This window comes from Trematomus bernacchii, unplaced genomic scaffold (assembly GCF_902827165.1).
Source record: "Trematomus bernacchii unplaced genomic scaffold, fTreBer1.1, whole genome shotgun sequence".
Taxonomy (NCBI): Eukaryota; Metazoa; Chordata; class Actinopteri; order Perciformes; family Nototheniidae; genus Trematomus; species Trematomus bernacchii.
In genome coordinates this window covers 2,703,952-2,729,714 of record NW_022987581.1, presented here as the reverse complement: position 1 = coordinate 2,729,714, position 25,763 = coordinate 2,703,952, and the positions used below count along the sequence as shown (strand labels likewise).

General features: G+C 38.4%; 1 protein-coding gene across 1 annotated transcript in view; it reads right to left on the bottom strand.

The window, feature by feature from the left end:
- The window catches only part of LOC117479957 (ubiquitin carboxyl-terminal hydrolase 43-like), a 66,394-nt gene extending 42,226 nt beyond the window's left edge, over positions 1-24,168 (bottom strand). The window contains exons 1-3 of the mRNA XM_034127060.1: positions 24,160-24,168; positions 22,899-22,981; positions 1,477-1,569 (exon numbers count right to left, since the gene is read on the bottom strand). Coding sequence (XP_033982951.1) covers positions 1,477-1,569; positions 22,899-22,981; positions 24,160-24,168 — 185 coding nt within the window. The remainder of the gene's footprint in view (positions 1-1,476; positions 1,570-22,898; positions 22,982-24,159) is intronic.
- Between the last annotated feature and the right edge of the window lie 1,595 nt (positions 24,169-25,763).

Here is a 25,763-nt window from a genome sequence, read left to right as displayed (position 1 = left end):
GTCTCAATTCTGGAGAGGAGTTTCGTCTTTATGTCATGATAGAGAGATACAAATACTGAATAGTTTAGATGAGAAAAGGCATCGAAATGCCAGGTTACTAGTATTTATCATGTAAACAGGGAACATGAATAACCCGATCTCTCTGTGCTCATGTAAACACCATATCCCCAATATGATCATACCCGGGATAATACTCATAAACGGCTTACTGATGTCCATGTAGAGACGCAGTCAGTGTGTTTTACTGGAGCCTCAGTTCGATAAGAGATTATTTTCTGAGTTCTTTAACTTAGGTACTCTCTGTCAAAATGGTAATGTGCATTATGTTTTAATTATACTTCTTATCATTCAGAAGCTTTTTGTGTGTGTATGTTTTACTGAGTGCTTATAGGCTATTTCCATCCCAGTATTCAGTTAACTATTTATTTTCTGTGCACATTACATAGACTAGCTAATATTCTACCTACTGCTTGGGACTTTGAGTCTTCAAAATGTCCAATGTCACAGACTGGGACTTACTTTAGAGTCAGTTGTATTTACATTCAGTATGACTTGTTATGATTCAATGTGAAAGAGTATACTGCTCAATAAATAATTATCACTTCACCACCTCTCTTGACATCTAGGCACTTGAGAGTGAGTCAGAGGCAGAATACAGGGACAGTGGAGAGAGGTCCATTGCTGAGGTGAGTGATGAAAGGGAAATGACAGTTGAGAGTAAATTGTGATGTGGACTCTCATCCCAGGATTTTAAGGAAATCAGTGGGGATATTGAACAGGAAACATTTCAGTCAAGGGGCATCATATGACCAATATAGACAGAAGAGCAACATTTATTTGAACATTTAAGTCAATGTCCCCCCCACATTCAGGATGCTTCCTACGCCCATGCGTGATTGTGTGTGTGTGTGTGTCTCATTCACTGTCCCTCAGGTTGTGGCATGTGTATACATATTGGGCAGCAAGAAGTGCTTTGTCTCCTTCTCCTCGGAGTATGCTTAGTCTTGAGAGGTAATTAACCTCCTTGAAACCCGGGATTACAGAGTTCAACTTGTTTCAGTAAATGTTCCTTATTTCTTTGAATGTTTGGCACTTTAGGAGGAAGTGCCTCTCTCTCTCGAGAGAAGAGTAAGAGAGGAAGAGAGGAGAGAGAAAGAAGAAAGAGAGAGAGATAGATAGAGGATGTCTCTGTTTGTGTCTCTCTCTGTCCTCTTTCTCCTCTCCTACTCTCTCGCTCTATCGTCTCTCTCTCGATCTCTCTCTCTATCTCTCTCTCTCTCTCTCTCTCTCTCTCTCTCTCTCTCTCTCTCTCTTCAAAGAGGTGAAACCAACACCCACTCGCCCTCTAATATGGAGACAAATCTACCTCTATAAGACTGTCTTGAATACATACAGTACTAACACATTTGTTATTGTCTACCTGATCATAAGAGCATGATTCCAGAGGATAACTCAGGGTTAAATGTGTCGTCTTACCTGGTCTGGCGCAGAGGGATGGGCAGAGAGATGCAGAGGAACGGGTCGAAGGTGTTGCTCTGCTTCATGCAGTGAGGACACGTCAGAGAAGACCTGAGGGAAGGAAGGACACGTTACTATTGGTGACTGCAACCAGAGGGGGAGAAGTACTCAGATCTGGTACTTGAGTAAAAGTATACTACTCAGATGTTGTACTTTTGTAAAAGTAGACTACTCAGATCTTGTACTTGAGTAAAAGTAGAAGTACTCAGATGTTGTACTTGAGTAAAAGTAGAAGTACTCAGATGTTGTATTTGAGTAAAAGTAGAAGTACTCAGATCTTGTACTTGAGTAAAAGTAGAAGTACTCAGATGTTGTACTTGAGTAAAAGTAGAAGTACTCAGATATTGTACTTGAGTAAAGTAGAAGTACTCAGAGCTTGTACTTGAGTAATTTTGAAGAACTCAGATCTTGTACTTGAGTAAAAGTAGAAGTACTGAGATCTGGTACTTGAGTAAAAGTAGAAGTACTCAGATCTTGTACTTGAGTAAAAGTAGAAGTACTCAGATGTTGTACTTGAGTAAAGTAGAAGTACTCAGATCTTGTACTTGAGTAATTTTGAAGAACTCAGATCTTGTACTTGAGTAAAAGTAGAAGTACTCAGATCTTGTACTTGAGTAATTTTGAAGAACTCAGATCTGGTACTTGAGTAAAAGTAGAAGTACTCAGATCTTGTACTTGAGTAAAAGTAGAAGTACTCAGATCTTGTACTTGAGTAAAAGTAGAAGTATTCAGATGTTGTACTTGAGTAAAAGTAGAAGTACTCAGGTCTTGTACTTGAGTAATTTTGAAGAACTCAGATCTTGTACTTGAGTAAAAGTAGAAGTACTCAGGTCTTGTACTTGAGTAAAAGTAGAAGTACTCAGGTCTTGTACTTGAGTAATTTTGAAGAACTCAGATCTTGTACTTGAGTAAAAGTAGAAGTACCAGAGTGTAGGAATACTCTGGTACAGTAAAAGTCCATTCAAAATGTTACTCAAGTAAAAGTACAAAAATGTTAGCATCAAAATAAAAAGTACAAGTATCTACAATATTGTACTTAAGTACAGTACTTGAGTCAATGTACTGTTAGGACATGCCAACAGAAGCAGAAGGAACCATAATCATCTGTAATAACCACTTCATTTTAAAACTCCAACCACAACTTTTTATGACCCTTACGACCAAAGATAAGAAGAACCCTCAGAGACATCTCAAAACAAAGAATTTTGTTTTCATAATTCATGTGTTATGGTGAGCTAACAAGTTTTAATTATATACATTTTTATCTTAGTGGAGTTTGATACATTGGATATATCGAATTAAACGATGGAAAAAAGACGTTTGCAATATTTTGTCTGCATAAGAGTCTGACAAACGTAACAGAGGTATCTCAAATTGGCTCCACATTAACAAACTACCACTCTAAAATGCTCTTAACATGTATTTGTTCGTAATGAAAATAGGATGATATAATATTTAAACTACATTTAGCTGTTAGTAGTATTTAGCATTCAGAATGTAGGACTCCTAAATGTATTTTAAGACCATAGTATTTCTACTTTTATTTAAGTAAAGGATCTAAGTACTTCTTTCACCTATGTGTATTCATGTTTGCAGACATGGCAAAAGTACACACATCCTTTCCTCAAGTAGAAGTACAGATACTCGTGTTTAAAAATACTCTGGTAAAAGTAGAAGTACTGACTAAACTTCTTTCCTCAAGTCAAAGTAAAGAGGGCTTTGAAATGTACTTCAGTAAAAAGTACCCATAACTAGCAGCTGTTTTAAAGAGTACCTGACCTCCCTTTATATTAATAGAACAATAATGTCATTGTTAGCTAATGAATGTTTCCATGCTGAACAACGGCAACATGACAACGTTTTCATTGGTCCCTCTTCTTTAGAGAAGACCAGGAAATGATGGATACACGGATCGTGTTCAAATCAATAGGCACGCAATGACTCTAAATAATAATGATCACGCCACCAAACACACATTCAAACTAAAGGAACCAGCCTGTTTGGGAAATGTGAGAAGTAGAAAGTACAGGTATTAGGGTTCAACATGTAAGAAGTAGAAAGTACAGGTATTTGGGTTCAACATGTAAGAAGTAGAAAGTACAGGTATTTGGGTTCAACATGTAAGAAGTAGAAAGTACAGGTATTTGTGTTCAACATGTAAGAAGTAGAAAGTACAGGTATTTGTGTTCAACATGTAAGAAGTAGAAAGTACAGGTACTTGTGTTCAACATGTAAGAAGTAGAAAGTACAGGTACTTGTGTTCAAAATGTAAGAAGTAGAAAGTACAGGTATTTGTGTTCAAAATGTAAGAAGTAGAAAGTACAGGTATGTGTGTTCAAAATGTAAGAAGTAGAAAGTACAGGTATTTGTGTTCAAAATGTAAGAAGTAGAAAGTACAGGTATTTGAGTTCAAAATGTAAGAAGTAGAAAGTACAGGTATTTGTGTTCAACATGTAAGAAGTAGAAAGTACAGGTATTTGTGTTCAACATGTAAGAAGTAGAAAGTACAGGTATTTGAGTTCAAAATGTAAGAAGTAGAAAGTACAGGTATTTGTGTTCAACATGTAAGAAGTAGAAAGTACAGGTATTTGTGTTCAACATGTAAGAAGTAGAAAGTACAGGTATTTGTGTTCAAAATGTAAGAAGTAGAAAGTACAGGTATTTGTGTTCAAAATGTAAGAAGTAGAAAGTACAGGTATTTGTGTTCAAAATGTAAGAAGTAGAAAGTACAGGTATTTGTGTTCAACATGTAAGAAGTAGAAAGTACAGGTACTTGTGTTCAAAATGTAAGAAGTAGAAAGTACAGGTATTTGTGTTCAAAATGTAAGAAGTAGAAAGTACAGGTATGTGTGTTCAAAATGTAAGAAGTAGAAAGTACAGGTATTTGTGTTCAAAATGTAAGAAGTAGAAAGTACAGGTATTTGAGTTCAAAATGTAAGAAGTAGAAAGTACAGGTATTTGTGTTCAACATGTAAGAAGTAGAAAGTACAGGTATTTGTGTTCAACATGTAAGAAGTAGAAAGTACAGGTATTTGAGTTCAAAATGTAAGAAGTAGAAAGTACAGGTATTTGTGTTCAACATGTAAGAAGTAGAAAGTACAGGTATTTGTGTTCAACATGTAAGAAGTAGAAAGTACAGGTATTTGTGTTCAAAATGTAAGAAGTAGAAAGTACAGGTATTTGTGTTCAAAATGTAAGAAGTAGAAAGTACAGGTATTTGTGTTCAAAATGTAAGAAGTAGAAAGTACAGGTATTTGTGTTCAACATGTAAGAAGTAGAAAGTACAGGTATTTGTGTTCAAAATGTAAGAAGTAGAAAGTACAGGTATTTGTGTTCAACATGTAAGAAGTAGAAAGTACAGGTATTTGAGTTCAAAATGTAAGAAGTAGAAAGTACAGGTATTTGAGTTCAAAATGTAAGAAGTAGAAAGTACAGGTATTTGTGTTCAAAATGTAAGAAGTAGAAAGTACAGGTATTTGTGTTCAACATGTAAGAAGTAGAAAGTACAGGTATTTGTGTTCAAAATGTAAGAAGTAGAAAGTACAGGTATTTGAGTTCAAAATGTAAGAAGTAGAAAGTACAGGTATTTGAGTTCAACATGTAAGAAGTAGAAAGTACAGGTATTTGTGTTCAAAATGTAAGAAGTAGAAAGTACAGGTATTTGTGTTCAAATGTAAGAAGTAGAAAGTACAGGTATTTGTGTTCAAAATGTAAGAAGTAGAAAGTACAGGTATTTGTGTTCAACATGTAAGAAGTAGAAAGTACAGGTATTTGAGTTCAAAATGTAAGAAGTAGAAAGTACAGGTATTTGAGTTCAAATGTAAGAAGTAGAAGTACAGGTATTTGTGTTCAAAATGTAAGAAGTAGAAAGTACAGGTATTTGTGTTCAAAATGTAAGAAGTAGAAAGTACAGGTATTTGAGTTCAAAATGTAAGAAGTAGAAAGTACAGGTATTTGTGTTCAACATGTAAGAAGTAGAAAGTACAGGTATTTGTGTTCAAAATGTAAGAAGTAGAAAGTACAGGTATTTGTGTTCAAAATGCAAGAAGTAGAAAGTACAGGTATTTGTGTTCAAAATGTAAGAAGTAGAAAATACAGGTATTTGTGTTCAACATGTAAGAAGTAGAAAGTACAGGTATTTGTGTTCAAAATGCAAGAAGTAGAAAGTACAGGTATTTGTGTTCAACATGTAAGAAGTAGAAAGTACAGGTATTTGTGTTCAAAATGTAAGAAGTAGAAAGTACAGGTATTTGTGTTCAACATGTAAGAAGTAGAAAGTACAGGTATTTGAGTTCAAAATGTAAGAAGTAGAAAGTACAGGTATTTGAGTTCAAAATGTAAGAAGTAGAAAGTACAGGTATTTGTGTTCAAAATGTAAGAAGTAGAAAGTACAGGTATTTGTGTTCAAAATGTAAGAAGTAGAAAGTACAGGTATTTGAGTTCAAAATGTAAGAAGTAGAAAGTACAGGTATTTGTGTTCAACATGTAAGAAGTAGAAAGTACAGGTATTTGTGTTCAAAATGTAAGAAGTAGAAAGTACAGGTATTTGTGTTCAAAATGCAAGAAGTAGAAAGTACAGGTATTTGTGTTCAAAATGTAAGAAGTAGAAAATACAGGTATTTGTGTTCAACATGTAAGAAGTAGAAAGTACAGGTATTTGTGTTCAAAATGTAAGAAGTAGAAAGTACAGGTATTTGGGTTCAAAATGTAAGAATTAAAAGTAAAAATTGGTCAGAAAAATAAGTAGTGGAGTAAAGTACTGATACCAGAAACATGTACTTAAGTACAGTAACAAAGTATTTGTACTCCACTACTTCCCACCTCTGGTAGTGGCTAATAAACTGAATCTCTAAAAAGCTAAATGTAGAGGAGAAAAAGTACAATACTGACTTCTGACATGTAGAAGTATGAAATAGCATACTGTGAAAATACTCTGCTAAAGTAAAAGTACCACAACATTTAACCAGGTTAGATATATTCCTGTGAGCATCAGAGTTTTCTGTGCAGCTGAATGTCTGTCTGCACACTTTATACGTCTGTTATTAGACGGGAGGAACTATTAGATTATTCTAAATCTGTTCTTTTGTTGCAGTCATGGAGCAACAGTCCAAACGTTCAGCACTGAACCCGATGTTCCCTCAGGCTCATTGAGATGTTATCTCATGTGATCAATTCAAATGCAATTTAGATCTGCTCTTATCTGATAAAGTGTGTCTTGTGCTGTAGCTCCAGGTTAACGTTGTAACGTCCTGAGTATTTAAATGATTGCCACGGACTCTACAGAAGTTCTGGATACATATTTGTACTCCACTCCTTCCCCCCTCTGCATGTTTGTCATGGGAACACATATTATTTCTTGTTGTGTGATTGTTGGATCTCCTCCTGATGAACTCTGGCAGTGAAGCAGACGTCTTGATCTGATTACCAGACTGAACACGGTGTTCCTCACAAAACCTCTTCATCTGATTGTGAGAACAGAAAAGATGAGTGATGTAACCGTGAGAGTGAGAGTGGTGGGGGGTAATACGTAGAAGAAGCCCTCAGGTGATGAAGACGAAGAGGTTTCCTTCTTGTTGCATCACTTTCAGCAGCTGCTATAAACACTCATGAGATGCAGAGGTGGAAAAGATCTTTAACTCAAGGTATATATGTGTGTATAAGTATGGGGTTTATGTATTGAACCGTTATCTGTTTAAAATCCAAATATGTATTTATGTATTTTTTTAATAGGCTGTATTTTATTCCACTTCACAGCATTTAATTTGACATTATGTCATTATTTTATCTTTATTATTAACGTAAGTGCCACCTTATTAATGTGGCTTTTAATGGCGCATTTCCACTGCAGGGCCTCGCACGGCTTAGTACGGTATAGTTAGGCCTTGGTAGGCCAGGCTCACTTTATGTTGCGTTTCCATTACAGTTTAGGAACTGGGGCAGTAACTATAGTAACGCAGTGTAGGCGGAGCCGTGACGTCATCTTCAATGCGAACCACAAAACCAACATCAGCCGTTAGCTGTTAGCACTCAGAGCTCACAGCTCCTCATATCTGTTCAGAAACTAGACAAAAGTTAAACAAGTACAAACCACAGACTGCCTGTGTCATGGCGAATACAGTCGCTGGTTTATTTATGTCTGTAGGCCGTTGTTGTGAGTGTGGACGGTCGGAGCATATATTGCGTTAGCTTGTTTTTGCTGTATTAATTCAGTTTGATTTGATTTTGATGTGATGATTCTATTTTACATATATAGTTTACACATTTTTGCATTTTAATCTACATTCTTGCGACCCTTGCACAATTCAGATTTCATTTAAGGATATTTTGGCCAGGGTACGGGTAACTTTCTTGTGCATTTCGCAGGAGAAAATGTCACGTGCGCCAAAGAAAATGTATTTATTTATGTCCCCATAAAGCAGGGGTGTCAAACTCAATTTCATCACGAGCCACATCAGCATTTTGGTTGCACTCAAAGGGCCAGTTGTAACTTTAAGACTATATAAAAATAGTATACATATGTAAATATTTAATATAAACGTATGTATTATATGACATTATTGCCTCTGCATTGGATCATTATCGGATAGGGTAATAACTTCATAATTAACTATGTCTGAAAGCAGAAGTCTAGGGCAAATCATTGGAAGTCTCTTCAGTGAGAATGTCACAAAATGATTATTTTTTAAAGCCAAATTCTGGAAAAATTTGAGATGCATTGTGGGACATGTAGTTTATGGGCAACGTGCTTCTGTAAATCGGCATTTAACCGTATAATAAACTTATTATATTCTTTCAGAGCTCTTGTGGGGCCGCATTAAATGAAGTCGCGGGCCGGATTTGGCCCCCGGGCCTTGAGTTTGACACCCCTGCCATAGAGGCTCTGGATGTTGTGGTAGAAAATGGAAATACTCAAGTTAAGTACAATACTTACAAGTGCAGTACTTGAGTAAATGTACTTATTTTCCACCACTGATAATTGATGTCATTACTGCATCCAGAGGAAAGCTCTCCTAAACGATGGCCTTTCTTCCTCTGCTTGTGAAAGGAAAAGTCCAGATGTGGACAGCAGGGATTTTCTATTACAATAGTTTTCCATCTTAATTAGACGTCTTGAATTAATCCCTCACAGGAGGAACTTTTTCCAGTCAGATAATCGTCTGAACAATGAGGCAGAGAAGTAAATAGGCTGATTGCTGGAACTGTCCTGCAACCAAATTACATCTTTGGTCCACTATTAGAGGTAATTACAGCAGGACTTCCTGGATAAGACTCTCTTTAACAATCACTCACAAGATTCAAGTGAGAAAACAAGAGTTATTCCTGTAAAAGCACTATCTCTTCTTCTAGCATTGAGAAACATTGGCTTTTAGTACAATATTCTGAATAAAACATCTTTGGGTTAACAGATTGCGAGTCATATTTCCATTTCATGTCATAATAACCGGGAACTGTGCTAACGTCGTAACTCTGAATGACTTTTTCATTTCTTTCACTATCGGCATGATGGCATAAATCTGCCGTGGAATAACTTTATTAATGACACGTGTGGTCTGTGACACAATGTGAGCCCCTTCCTGCAGATAAAAGGATAATAGACTTTCGTGCAGCAGTAAAACACAAAGGGTGGGAGCGCTAAGGGAAATCTCACATAAAGAAAAATCATGTTTCCAACACCTTAACGCACATACAGGGACAATATTCTGATTAAAACAAGGAAATTAATTGTCTCGTTCCACATGACGATGTCTAATGGTGTCATAAACTTGTCTTATAAATACTCCCCGTCTTCATCTTTATTATAGAAACCCCCCGATCTGACCCCTTAACGACTTTCACACCACATCCTGCCAGGGGAAATCAAGCCTTATGAACCGTGGAGAAAAAGTGAAGAGGTGGAAAAAGTATTCAGATTCTTTACTTGAGTAAAAGTACTGATACACAGTAAAATCCAGAGTGTTAATTTAACACTGTAGAAAAGGACCATATGTTCACTGGCTCAGTTTTAAAATGGACTCTTTAAAGTGGACCTATCATGCTATATTTGAATAATATAGTGTAGGACCATACCTATATAAGGCATATTTATACTTTTTTTTTTCAAAATACCAAACAGATCATGCATTTTAGCCATGCCTCATTTTGCTCAATTTGAAAAATGTTAGCTCTGTTTTAGCAAGGGTTGATTCTGTGAGAACAGCACCACCTACAGGCCTGGCATATGTACTACAGCGTCTCCAGCGCTTTCGAACGGCAATGGCCGTGGCTGTCTCCTCCTGATTGGTGGAGTTGGCCCAATAGCCGTAGCGCCACCGTCCTGACGTCAGGACAGTGTTCAAATCTGGATCAGTTTTTATCAGATCCATTGCAGCCCCTTTTTTAGAGATTTGGGTATGGAGGAAAATAGAGAGGGTTGTGTTTTCTGACACTTGGTGAGTTCCCTGGAACACCGGGGACACATATTCATGTATAAAAGACGTACAAAAGTGCATTTTGCATGATAGGTCCCCTTTAAGTTAAATTAACACTTAAAGGGAGGGATTAACACTCTTTAGCCGCTTTCACACCAAGTACTTTGCCGTAGTTAGTACCCCCATGGCACTAAATACAGATCGCGTTCACACCGGAATAAGTCCCTGGGGGAGGATTAGGCAAATGAAGCCGCTGACGTCACTTCTTCTTCTTCTGCTTTGGGTTTACTGGCAGGCCGCAAACAACTTCACGGCGTATACTGCCACCTGGAGTCCCGGCCAGAAGTCCCTGGAGCTTGAAGGCTGAAGGCTTCCGAGTAAATCGCCAGAACGCCGACACCTCCTCATCTCTCCACCGCTCCCATGTTGTTTTTTGTGTTGCCATAAGTTATTCTCTCGCCGTTGGTGCGCGGGGCGAATGCTAATGCTAATAATGCTAATGCCAGCAAATACAATGGCGAGTTCTTTGAACTAAGTTCTCTTTTTGGTGTGAACGCAAAATTCCAGGCACTATCGGAACTAAACGGGAAAAGTACGGGTAAAAGTACTCCGGTGTGAAAGCGCCTTTTACAGTAAGTGTTAAATTAACACTTAAAGAGTCAATGTTAACCCTGAGAGCCAGTGAACATATGGTCCTTATCTACAGAGTTAAATTAACACTGCAGATTTTACTGTGTACCACACGGTAGAAATACTCAAAAGTCCAGCATCAAGTATGGTACTTGAGTGAAAGTATTTAAGTGCGATAAGGAAAATGACCTTAAAGTATTAGGAATAAAAATAGTCATTGCAAAAAAAAATGAAAAACATATTTTAAAGCAAAAGCAGACAATCTTCACATTTAAGAAGCTGAGCAAAAAACTTCTTAGCAAAATTGCTGCCAATTAATTTTCTGTTAACCCACTCTTGGTTTTAGTTACTTAAATATATCGTCGGATGGTTTCATTTATACCAAATAATCATATTTTAAAAGTTATCATAAGTATTGTGTGTCAAAATCTGAATTAAAAAAACAAGTTGGAAAATAAATCTGTAAATCGTCGAGTAAAAAATACAACATTTCCTGAAGAAGAGTAGAAGTATAAAGTAGTCATGACAAGTACTCAGGTAAAGTACAAGTATTTAAAATGCATACTTAGGTACAGTATTTGAGTACATGTACTTAGTTACTTTCCACCACTGTTGAAATGTGAGTGCTCTTGAGTTGCTCTCTGTTTAACTATATCCCTAATTCACTCGTATTGTTTTCAGGTGTTTCCAGTTCAACTTAATATCGTAATTATTCTGCTAACTCAAATGTAAATTGTAAAGTATATATTGTATTCAATGTTTACATTTAGGGAGGTTGATAGGCTGGACAAGCATTATGTACACTACCTTCTATTGTGTGTATTTGTATATGTATATTGTGTATTCAATACATATACTCTATTGATATGTATCCTTCAATATTGATATATGTATGTTCACTGTTTTGCGTATGTTGTCTATCTTCTACTTCTCATATGTTTATCTATTTGTATTGTATTTACTTCTCATTCATGCACGATGTCTTCTCTTTGCTTCTGTGACAGAAACATTTACATTTGGGATCAATAAAATCAAAGTCACTTTTATTGTCACTCTTTGTGTGTACAGACAGAGAGATCGAAATACCGTTTCCCACAATCCCGAATACAAAAACTAATATATATAAAGATATGTATACAAATTAGGGATGGGAATTTGAAAGCAAATGTATATTCGAATATTCGACGAAATGTACATTTCCTATAAAAAAATAAAAATGTGGGAAAAATGTTGACAAAAAGAAATTACATTTTTATTTTTTTATTTGGAAAAATAAATAAATACATGTTCAAATAAGTATAGAAACCAAGTCGAATTTGTCACATGTATTGAACTGGTGATCACAGTTTGAACAGTTGACAGCTATAGGCCTACAGCTTTCACGCTTAAAACATAACTTGGTTTTTAAATGAAAGAGGGATCATACAGGAACAACATAACGGGTTAGGGTAACGTAACCCTATCACAACAGAGATCAACCTGTAACAGGGCCTCTGCACAGAATGCAGCTATTCAATACTCATTCTTGTTCAAGAATATGAGCATGTCTACTCAGGGGAGAGGCGGGTGCGGAGACGATTCCCAGAGTAGAGAAGACCCTCTCAGCTGGAATTTGGGCATAAGATGAGGTTTGAGTCTGCGTGATCTGCGTGTAGGGAGGGGCAGCAGCCATATCATTAGCTAAAATTAGCAAAACACACCTTTAGACCTAACACACTTAGCTATGACACTGTCGGATACATTGAATTATTCCATTTGATCATATGTAATCAACTTAGGCACCCCTCCCATAAAAAAGAAAAAAATTACCATACAAATATTCATAACTCATATTCTGATATTCGAATACCTGAATAATTTTGAATATTCGACTAATCGTTCCCATCCCTAATATAAATATGTATATCGTATATATACACAATCAACAGACACATTTATACATATGCACACATTAAGACATACATAAAAGCACAACAATCAATATCATAACAGTCACTTCAATATCTTTGGGAAATATACATTAGTGTAAGATTGTCCATAGCAGCGTAAAAAGTGTCTGGCGGTTTATCTCATGTGTTTCCCTTATATAAAAAGGCACCTGACGGACCCAGTGGGTGAGGAAAGGGAGGAGGGGGGGTGTGAATAAAGCTCTATTCAAACTGCCCAGCTGACTCTGAGTGGATGTCTCCCTCTTGGCAGGGCAGAATGGCCGCCCTACGGATGTCTTATTCTCGCCAGGAAACAGTGAGGGTAACTGCACCCTATGCATACCAATCACACTCAGCTTCCACTGAAACATAGATGTGCCCCGCTCGGCTGGAAAACACTTAAAAAAAGAGAAACCGGAGCAGAGGAAGATGTGATATTCTGCTGATGCTCTAATGGAGGGAGCGTGCAAAGGTTGAAAGGTTTGTATTGGGATGCAGCCATGCTGAAGAGACTCAGAGCTTCACTGCCAAACACTGCCAGGGATTAGGACTTTCCACAGTGACATACGCATCTCTATCTAATAACATGTCTTTCCTAAGAGAGGAAATACTACAAATCAAAGTTTTGAAAGACTGGTGCAGGGAAGACATATTTGAACCCTGAAGGTAGCATCTCCCTGGTTCCCTTGACAAAAAGCCAATGGGACCTTTCCATGTGATTTAGGAAAATAACATTGATGAGAAACAAACGTTTATGATTCTTACACGTTTTGTTCAGTAATCTCAACATATTAACACCACTTTGTGATTTTTAAGTAAAAAGCTAACGTTAGATAGCTATGTTTGCTAGATGGCTTGTTAGATAGATTGCTTACTATATGGCTATACAGTATAGAGCGGTGCAGGGATGACGTATTTACCCGGAAGTAAGCTGCTGGTTCCCTCGACAAAAAAGCAATGGGATTTCTCCATAGGATTTTGGAAAATAGCTCAAAATAAGGTCTGTGGAAAACGAACCTGTTTGATAAATGCACGTTTTGTTCAGCCGGATAATCTCCACATGTCGACCCTACTTTTATCATTTTCTAATCATAAATCTAATCTCCAGAAGCTAAATGCTAACGTTATGCTATAAAGGAACTACAGCCGAGTACAGCAGCACTGCTTCAACGTCACGCCGACTTAAGATCCATATTCAAACACACAGATTCTAAATGGTACGAGTTGAAGCGTTTGTTTGAACAGTTTGCAGGAGGCAGGTACTTGCTTTCAAGCAGAACAGGGCAAACAAACTTAGAGGAGTGTTTACGTGTTCGGCGTAATGACGTACAACGGCCTCAACTTCTGTAGTCCTATTCAGCCACTTGGTAACAACCATCGTTTTTCAGACACGTCAACTCTTCAGAAATCACCAGTGGGGTCACTGCTGATGGATTTAATGTCCTAGAACAAAACGTGATCTGTCTCTTCAATGTGTCTCAACCACAGACCTTATTTCCAGATATTTTCCAAAATCCTATGGAGAGATCCCATTGGCTCTGAGACGAGGGAACAGGAAGTGGAGAAATGCTGAGTCACTTCCGGGTTTTAGGACTCGTCACTGCACCACTCTATAGCACCCTGACAGCTCAGTTGAATTTAGTCTCTACGTAAACTTGTTTTTATAAATTTCAACACTGGACCTTTTATACCTTTCTGGCAGTGAGCGTTATTATTAACTTTCGAAATAGGCTTTGGTATTACACCAGCTTTGTTTTGGTACTTTTTGTAGCTCTTCATTTATACCAACAGACACTACAGGGTTATTAAAAATGTCACTAACACAGGATGGATGCTGTGAACCCATCCATCGCTGCAGTATAGCTATGAAGGATGATATTAATTGTATGCTGCTAGTGCTTAACTGGAAGAACTAACTCAAATGCAACTGAACTGGAAGTGAGCAGGGGGCTAAGCTACATGATGTGAATAATAACAGATACACAGTTGTGTGTCTGTAGGCCTGAGCATCATGAACAGCCCTTGATGTCATAATAACACTCACATATAAGAAATCCCAGTTTAACCCCTGCCTGTAAAGTACCAATTCTCCCAATCATAACAAATCAATCAGTGGAGAAACAGATCTGGACAAAGGGTCACGACTGATCAGACGTGAGGGGGTCTTTTTACACAGAGTGGCGTCTCAGTTGCACTGCGTTTGTAATCTGAAACGCTCGGCTTCACTCTGATGAACAACGCTTGACAGACAAGACATTTTATTACTATACAGTATATATAACTCAGACACAGATCACAATCTTTCATCCCACAGGCCATAAGACTGTTAAACACCTGCACTTTTGAAAGAACATCCATCTGTTTGCAACTTACAAATTATTTACCTAATATATCATATTCCAAATACTTGTATATAGACTCTCCTTGCCCTATTTTATCTGTTTTATTGTGTTGCTCTGTTGGAGGAGCCTGGGACCTAAGATTTTCATTGACATTTCTACACTGTAGCTATGTACACATGACAATAAAAGCATTGAATCTTGAATTTAAAATGTACGTATCGGAGAGAGCAATAGGTGCTACAAACAGAAATGAGACCTGAAAGTGACAGCTGCAGCATGTGACGACAGATAACATACATTCAGATTAAACAAGGGTCGCTGTGGCTGTACTGGACAGTGATTTTTAACTGGCCTGAACGTGTATAATGGCCGTGATGATTGCACAGTGACAAACCGTGCTATTACAAGGATATCTCTCCGCTCTGTCAACTCTAGATGCTGCATCACATCGGACGCTGCAGTGTGAAGATGAACAGGCAGTGGAGGAGGAACAGAGAGGGCAGGAGGCAGGAAGGGTTTGTTAAAAGTCCAATTCCAGCCGTGATAAAAACACACATAATTCATCTTCCATTCAAAACATTTCAGCCTGAAGTGTTTCGCATTGTTAAAATACACTGTGCTGTGTCGTAATTGAGTGAATAAGGGAGCAAATTGGTATCTTGATCTTGGTTTAACAATTGTAAATGTGCAGTAGTGTTTGGTGTTACAGAGTCTAATATTTCTTTGTAATTTATTTTATTATAATCACACAAATTCTGTGTTCTGTATCTACCCAAAGTTACCTGACTTGTTTAGGCCTCAAATCATTGGGCGAAACATCCGAAATTCTGTCGCTGTACCCATACGATTCTTTTTGTAGGGACTTCCCCCCCTTTACGGTATATTGTGTCCCTTAACGTGTTTGACAGGAGAGGTAAACTGCCCTGGTTTCGGACATTAATGCATTAAGATGTGAACATGTGCCTCCAGGACATCAGGAGCTGGATGAGCAGGAACTTCCTAAAACTCAACGGCAGCAAAACCGAAGCCCTGCTGGTTGGCACCAAAACCACCCTCTCCAAAACCTCATCCTCCCCTGCCTCCAACCTCATCATTGATGGCTACTCCATCCACTTCTCTGGCCAAGTTAAGAGCCTTGGTGTCATCCTGGACAGCTCCCTCTCATTTTCACCTCACATAAATAACATCACCCGGACTGCCTTCTTTCGCATACGCAACATCCAGACTCCGCCCATCCCTGTCTCAATCAAACACTGAAGTCCTGGTCAATGCATTTGTCATGTCCCGCATCGACTACTGTAACGCCATCCTCTCAGGCATACCCACCAAGCTCATCAATAAACTTCAAATCATACAGAACTCTGCAGCCCGGATCATCACCGGCATCAAGGCCTCAGGACACATCACCCCCATCCTCATCCAACTCCACTGGCTCCCCGTTCAATCCCGTATCAACTTCAAAAACCTACTGCTCACTTACAAAGCCCTACATAACCTGCCCCCCTATTTGGCTGACCTTCTTCAGGAGTACACCCCCTCTCGCTCCCTCCGCTCCTCCTCTGCTGGTCTGCTAACCGTCCCCACCCCACGCCTCGTCACCATGGGTGCTCGGGCTTTTAGCTGCACTGCTCCCAGACTCTGGAACTCCCTCTCCCCGCACATCCGACAGTCAGACACAATCACCATATTCAAATCCCAATTAAAAACCCACATGTTCAAATCTGCCTACTCACTGTAGTGCTCCCCATTATATGTTTCATTTGTGTCCACTTGATTGTCTCCTCCATGATTTCCTGTTTGTGTTTTTATCATGTTCTGTTGCCTATTAGCGTTTTCTTTTTTTAACAAATTGTACGGTGTCCTTGGGTGTCATGAAAGGCGCCTAAAAATAAAATGTATTATTATTATTATTATTATTATTATGTGTGCATGCTGAATCATTTCTTTCTTATTTAATCTGTGCAGGAGCCGAAGTGTGAAGGCGTACAATGTAGTAACGACTGATTTGTTGATCATCTGTTGTCAGAAGAAACAGAGAATGGCACCAACGATATGCAGACTTGGGTCTTATCCTTCCACAACACAACAGAGACAGCACTAGTCGACACCAGTTACTTTTTAGCCGCTGTGCAACAGTCACACTCACCTGAAGTGACAATCACAGCTGTTAGTTAGCTAGGAACATTATCGTTGGCGGTAGCAAATTATTACATACTGCTCAATTAACCAGATACAATAACCGTGGCTTCTTTTCCACACTGGTATAGTGGTAAATAACCATATATGTTTTAATTGTTATAGTTCTGTATTCACTGGGGCAACCACTGGTTTCCCAATTCCTGTTATTTCTGTTTCTGTGTTGTCTTTTGCTATGTCTCATTTCAAAGACTAACCTTAGTACTAGGGCTGTGCGATTATGGCAAAAATCATAATCACGATTATTTGGGTCAATAATTGATATCACGATTATTAAATACGATTATTCATTGACTTTGAAAAAATCCATTTATTGAACTTTAAAACAAATACAAATAATAATTTGAACAGTATATTTGTAACTGTTGATTACCCTGAACGTATAATTCAACTGAAAAACCAATACAAAATTAAATAAAATAAATAATACATTTAAATAAATAATATCAAAATAATAAATACCAATAAACAAGATCAACAAATATTTTGGGGCGCACTTCCACAAGCTACTAAACATATATAAATATGATAAATACAAATAAATTAGACTAAAATGAATTAGATCAAATATGTTGCACTGTCACAACCTAGCAAAGCAAAATAATTGTTTTTTTCGATTATGTTGTTTTCGTAATTGTGGCAGGCCAAAATCGTAATTGCGATTAAAATACGATTAATTGCACAGCTCTACTTAGTACACTGCATTTTGTACACTGTCTGTCGTACACTGTGAACACTTGCACAGGGTGTGAATTTCAACCGTGTAGCTTTGTCTAAAAACGCACACGGCTGCCATGCCCTCACAGGAAATGGCGTTCACCGTTGTTACATGGCTAGCTAGGAAAATTATCGTTGGCGGTAGCAAATCATAACAGACAGCTCAATTAACCAAATAAAATTAATGGTAGCTCCTTCTACGACTATGACACTGGTATGTGTATTAAATATAGAATAAAATACCCACATTGTATAGAGCTTTGTTTACAGTAGCACTTGAGCTACGTAGCCAAGATGGTAGCCGTTGAGTTTGAGAAGTGTCGACTTTTGGACCGTTATGAGAGCAACATTTTTCTACTCAGTACATTTTCCATACTTCACATTGGGACGCACTTATGGACTCAAAATAGCACATGTAGGTTCAGAAGTACGCAAAATAAAGTTACCTCTTTAAAGTTTGTGCTTAGTCATGTATATACTCCCTCTGTCTCACCTCACTTACTCTCCCTGGCTAGTGTTTAAGTCGAAGAAGACATTTCACCACCTGCCAAAATCCTCAGCTTCCTGCCTGACACACCCAAAGTGTCCCAAAGAGACATTTGACAGAGAGGCTGGTAATTAAGAGAAGCTCTCTGACAGATGTATTACTGGCAGTCACACTGACACGCCAATATTCAGAGGAATTGGCAGATGGAGGATGGTGCCGAGCAAACAAGATATCAGCAGTTCAGTCTGGAGGGAAGTGCTTTTCAACTAAAAACTGTGTCATTCAAGGATGGATTTAATGATGGAGGGGCCAAGATAATCGATTAGTGGTTTGGTGAAGGGGTCCAGATAGTGGTGGGCTTTAATAAATCAGGAGCTAAGTGTTCATTAGTGTTACAATACAACATCGTTTAGGATGGTTTGGCCACAGATTTAATCTTTTTGCCTGAATTTAGGAAAAGGGTTTTTGAAATACATGACCAAAAGTTGACTTTACTGAATCTTTGTTTTGTGTTTGGGCCCTTTGTCTGTGTGGCAAAGACTAACAAGGATTTGGATTACAAGTGTTATAAAGTATGTTTAATACACAGTACAAATAGACACATGCACAGGACTAAATATTAGGTCTAAATACACACATTTACAATCGGACCAGGCACTACTGCCATACCCAATACGAATCATATGGTATTGAATCGTTTTGTATAGTAACGTATTATGCCATAATGTACATGCTGTGTCACTGCCACCATCAGTATGAAACATATCATATCGTATCGTATCGTACAAATTGGATGATATATTGATTTCAAACCATGTCAGTGGGCTGCAGCATACATTATATGAGAATCAGTTGATTGTTACCAATAATGATCCACATTATAATCTGGACATGCAGAAGAGGCTAACATGCCAACACAGTCTCACGGCATTTCGTGTTATAGTCACAAAATGTATCTATTGATTCGTGTTCATCAACACGATTTCGCCATTTTTTTCGTGTCACACAGAACGATTTTAAAAGCAATGTAAATAATAACAAATTAGAAGGAAAAACAGATTTCAGTATTCTGACACAGAACGATTTTAGAAGCAATGTATTTCTATTGGTAGTATGTTTCGTGCCTGCACCAAATAATAACAAATTAGAAGGAAAAAAATATGACATAAAATACAGATTTCAGTATTCTGAGGCTCTGAGCCATTTCTTTTCCTCACTGACGGCAAAAAAACTCAGACATTATACAATTTAAAATAAAAGGGATAGGGTTAGGCTTAGGGTAAGATATTGAGTAAGAACATGTTTTTATGAACCACACAGCTTCTGGTCTTCCAACCCGACTGGACAAAAAGACGTGTTGCAGGCACGAAACACACTACCAATAGAAATACATTGCTTTTAAAATCGTTCTGTGTGACACGAAAAAAAGGGGAAAATCGTGTTGGTGAACACGAATCAATAGATTACATTAATTTCGTGACTAATAACACGAAATGCCGTGAGACTGGGTTGAACATGCTCACGAAACATTGGAAAAGTAATCTCTCTGTCCTCTACTCATCCCTCATTGTTAACTGTATTATGCTCCTCCTCACTTGTCGCTCCTGCCAGTGTATTACAAATAATTCAGTAATTTAGTTCATTTCACTTTGCAGATAGATAGATGGGGTTATTAAGTTTGTGTTGAACAGCACATGAACAGAATGTAAATGCAACCCTGGGCTCAGAAGGCTGTCCCTGCAGTTCCTCTCTGACTTCCATCACTTTCTCTCTTTCTCTCGGCCTGTCCTGTATCTCCCTTACCAAAGCTGAGCTTGGACTGATAATCTTTTCATTATATCTGTGTCAGTAAAAAAATAAAACAATACAATGTTATCTCCTCAACCTTTTACGCAAATTATAATGAAAGAAAAGCATTGAAACTTTCGTTAAAAGGTCTGACATTGGATGAATGAAATTAAAGTTAGCTGTCTAGCTATTTTATTCACGCAATTTAAACCAAAGTATAGCCTATAGCTCAAATATGAATTATTGTGCATGTTGTCGTACGTCCACTGACTAACGTAGAGCGTTCACACAGGATCTGCTGGTCATATGATGTCCTGATGAACAGAAACACAAGCAGCCCGCTGGACTCAGATCTCTAGGTATCTCAATCACTCCTCCGCTGTTTTATTCCTACAGAATGCATGGTGAAAGGATAAGATGTGTTTTGTCAGTATAGTACAATTTTATAAAACATTCTCTGTTGTTTAAGTGTCTGATACTTGATAACCACGAATACAAAATACGTAAAAAATGACAAACCACATATATGATATAGTCAGACACTGTGTTATTTCAAATCAAGCCTAACGAATAATTAGTTCAAAACTGGCTTTACTCACTTCAATTGCTCCTCAGAATGTAATGTTCCTCTGTGGTTTTCTATGCAACACATGTTTGTATTGTAATGCCACTCGTATGTTATATATTTGTGTATTGTAAGGTGACATTGACTGTTTTGAAAGGAGCCCTCAAATAAAATGTATTATTGTTATTGTATCTCCGCCTCTCTCACACTGTTCTTTTTTCTTTTCGACAAGGTTAATCCTGGTGTCAATAGCTTTGTCCAGGGTGGTCGTATTCCCACCAAAATCACACTGGTGTTTGCTGTCCCCCTCTAGTAAAATAACTTAATGTAAAGTATTTATTTCACCTTCCCTTATTATACATCCATGGGTACAAGTCCGGACCGCGGCTGTGTGTTGATACATTGATGTTGTCTTCTTCTGTTTGCTTTAATGTAGGCTACTTAGTTGTGCATTGCCCCCACCGCCAGTAAATGGAAGTACTACAAAGAACCCTGTTAATTATGTGCAGTTATTTCACAAGTTTTATTATATACACCTCGAAAAAATTACCGAGGTCCGGACCTCTGTGACCTCAATGGTGGGTACGGCCATGGAAATGTACCGTATTTTATAGTAACGTATCATACTGTACCGTATTGTATAGTAACGTATCATACTGTACCGTATTGTATAGTAACGTATCATACTGTACCGTATGTTATAGTAACGTATCATACTGTACCGTATTGTATAGTAACATATCATACTGTACCGTATTGTATAGTAACGTATAGTACCGTAACACACCAGACTGCATTACTGCCGCCCCCAATACGCATCATATCGTTTCGTATTGTCTCGTATTGTATCGTAGCGTTTCATATTGGAGATTTGCACAAACATGGGTAAGAAAGAAAGATTGAACAGCATCAGGGGAAATTATAGTATGAAGCAATCCAAGAGGGAGTAGCATCTACATTTTAAACCGACTGGAAAAAAGAGAATCACATATTGCAAACCCATCGCTGCACAAAGCTGTGAAAAATGAACCATGATGTTTATAGCATGACCATCTCTGCAGTGCATACTTCCCAATGGTTCTTTCGAACAAAACTCACAGATTTTTGGACAGAAAAACTCTACGACGCTGCTCTCACAGTGAGCCACAGCTAACAGATGTACGTCTCACGTCAGAAATGGTCTTGCTCTTTGTGAGGACTGATTGATGGGAGTCATGAGGACATGCAGCTGCATTACACATGTTGATTACACAGAGGGGAGGGGGGAGACTTTGCTGCACATCACCACAGTTGCCAGCAGTAACCAGTTCAATTAAATAACTCTTTGTGATTCTACCAGACAGACTCACAGCATATTAACGGTAAATACTAGACCACTTGCACAGCTGACATCCTTAATTGCTGTATTTCACCGAGCAGAAATAAAGTAAGCACTCTAAATAAGTATGTGTAGTAAAGGGATTTAGTTAGGGCACCAGAGCAGTTTTTAGCAGACCTTTTAGTGTTACTACTCGTGCCTGCTTGGTAATTATTGGAAGCGAGGCGGATATTTACTAAGCTTCTACCCGGGCAGCTGTGTCTCTGTATAAAGTTATATTAAAATCACAGAGCAACACTGTGTGGGTATATCATTATTATTGGACCTATAAAAGGACTGGTCTTAGATAGATGTGTTTTCAATTGCTGTTTCAGTTGTGACATTTGTCTTTTAGGCCAGTCGGACATTAATTGTTCATTTTGAGTGTTGTATGTCTTTTCAAAATGGACCTAAAGTCTCTTCAATAAAGCTGATGATGATGATGATGATGATTAAGACCACTTGGTAACAGTAGAGCTGTTGTACAGTAAACAAAAGTCACTGGGCATTGAATAACACGGTTCACGTTAAATTATACTTTCAGCAAGTTATTTATTTGCAGACGAAACAGAGAATGAAAGATACAACTAATCAAATTCTGCTGCTGTGGGACAAAAAAAAATATACCTCCATATTTCAAAGAAAGGATTACTGTTTTGGGGAGGGGTTTGGCAAACAGTGAAATATTATACATTAACATATTCCCATGGTGGTAGGAAACTTTCAACAGAATCACTGTAACTGATCACCTTAACATACATGTACAGTAGGAGGCATGTTGCTATTCTGTTGTAAGTGTAATTTGCTTTGTGGCAGGTGTGTGTGTGTGTGTGTGTGTGTGTGTGTGTGTGTGTGTGTGTGTGTGTGTGTGTGTGTGTCTGTGTGTGTATGTGTGTGTGTGTGGTGTGTGTGTGTGTGTGTGTGTGTGTGTGTGTGTGTGTGTGTGAATAGAGGAGACTCACTTGTACTGGGCCTGGAAATGTTCCTTGACGAAGCTGTGCTGGAGTCTGGACTCAGACAGAACTTCCTCAGCTCCACAGAGACCCTGCAGAGGAAAGAGACCCGTCAACACAAGTAGACTCACAGAATATTTTATTTATTACAGGAGGGAGGGGTTTGGGTTTGTGACAGTTTCTCCATTTACCTGAAAAAAAATCCAGAAATATGAGGAGACAATCACATTTCTAAGAAAAAAGCCAGAATTCTGAAAAAAGTCAAAACTCTAAGAAATCCATAATTCTGAAAAAAAAGGCATTACAAAAAAATTCAGAAAAAAGTGAAATATCTGACAAATCTCATTTCTGAGAAAAAGTCAAAATTCTGAAGAAAAAATAAATAAAATGTCTTAGAAAAAAATTTCTGAAAAGCAGACTAAGGCGGATTTGGGATGAGACTCAGACTGTATAAAGTTGTGGTGCAGCAAGAAACCCAACAGATCGCACAAAGGCTGAGTGCAGTGCAGCTTTAGCACTTTTCCTCAGTAATGAAGTGATAATCAAAAGTGAAAGCACCAAAAACATAAACCCTGAGGACGCCATCTTTCACTTTCATCTACTGAGCTACAACAGGGAGGAATCTGGCCTTGGACAAAGATAAAAGAAATATAAAATCAAAACAGAACCGATCACTGAAAGACAAGGTCACAAAGCAAATTAGTGGGACAACACACACACACACACACACACACACACACACACACACACACACACATACACACACACACACACACACACACACACACACACACACACACACACACCGCTGTGTTAATGACACAGAACCAACTGATCAACCGTCTGCATCAGTTCAATACAGTCCTATAGTTAGGGACCTTCATGATGTTATTTTACATGTTATAATACGTGTTAGCTTGGTAATAAATGTTGTGAGGCGGCTAACGTTGGGCTATAAAATAACTAGAGCACGGTCACATGACTTCACGTCACCACCGCTAAGCTAAAGGAGGCTAACGTTGGGCTATAAAAGAACTACAGCACGGTCACATGACTTCACGTCACCACCGCTAAGCTAAAGGTGGCTCTATCTATAGGCCTATAGATAGTACACCTTAGAGCCTGCAAAGCATAAGGTGAATAAGAAGTGAATAAGTGTTGTTCCCAAAATGCCCGACTATATAATTCATTTTTAAAAGACTTGTGAGTGGAAGAGTGCTAACAGTTATATTTAGCAGGCACACTTTATCAGTTCATCTCTGTACAGTACCCACTCCATTTCACACCTTATCAGCCGTGGAAAACGACCTGAAAAACATTCTTTCGGTCGCCAAGTGGTTCTGCTTAAAAGGCCATAATGTGGCACCTTGTTAGCATTTCTCTGCTCTCACGCTATCAAACCCCACAATAGCTCGGTGTACAAGTCAGACACTTGAGAATGCATTAAGTCGTCATATCATTTCAGCTGTGCTTTCACACTTGGAAAAGCACTTTCCGATTCTTCTCTGTGACACATGCTTTCTCTCCCTCATGACTTCCTGCTCCTGGTCCCATACTGGCTGCCAGTCAGAGCGTGACCTCCGCTAACAAACAGAGCAGAGAAGAGGTTTAGAGTTTCTAAAAGGAGAGTGGGTTCATCTGAGAAATCAGCATGAGACAGAGACGGAGAGGAGGGTCGTTTTCAGTTCACCAACATTTCTAATCCCGAGTCTATTCTTCTGAGAGCATTTGAGCTTTGCAAAGATGGAGCGCGAGACTGCATCCTGACCGTCCTGCTGCAGTGTGCTTCAACAGACACGAACAATCACTCATCTCCCTGTCTTAGTCTTTCCTCTGCACATGGATTTCAGCGTTTTCTTATGCTTGGTCCAAAAGAGTGTTGCAGGAATGAATCATAAAACTGGGAAATAAGTTAGCCTTTTGGAACTAAGTTTGCCCATCTTGAAGTCAATGTTTTTTTGATGTGTTCTTGGATAGATACCAGAGTAAATGCCCCACTGGTGAATTTAAAAACAGCGGTTGCTAACAAGTGTCTAAATGAGACGACTAAACGTCGAACATTAGCCGCCTTTAGCTTAGCGGTGGTGACGTGAAGTCATGTGACCGTGCTGTAGTTCCTTTATAGCCCAACATTAGCCACCTTTAGCTTAGCAGTGGTGACGTGAAGTCATGTGACTGTGCTGTAGTTCCTTTTTAGCCCAACATTAGCCGCCTTTAGCTTAGCGGTGGTGACGTGAAGTCATGTGACCGTGCTGTAGTTCCTTTATAGCCCAACATTAGCCTCCTTTAGCTTAGCAGTGGTGACGTGAAGTCATGTGACCGTGCTGTAGCTCCTTTATAGCCCAACATTAGCCTCCTTTAGCTTAGCAGTGGTGACGTGAAGTCATGTGACCGTGCTGTAGTTCCTTTATAGCCCAACATTAGCCTCCTTTAGCTTAGCGGTGGTGATGTGAAGTCATGTGAAAGTGCTGTAGCTCCTTTATAGCCCAACATTAGCCTCCTTTAGCTTAGCAGTGGTGATGTGAAGTCATGTGACCGTGCTGTAGCTCCTTTATAGCCCAACATTAGCTAAAATGTGTACGTTTCATGAGCATTTGTCCGCCACAGAGATTATTTTCTGCAATAATCCAATAGAAAATTCATCCCATTGGCTTTTAATTGTCAATGCTAACTTCAGGGTTGGCCTACAAAAAGGCATCATCCTTCACCATTGTATTCCCCAACAAAAACCCAGCTGACGTTGTTCAGGTAAACCATGCAAAGTGTAGTGCTTCTGTTTTAATAAATGCACTGACATCATGCTCTGGATTCCTCTCCTTTTTTCCGTCCACATACTTGGTAATGGATTCCTTTGCTATCTTCACGCAGAGATAA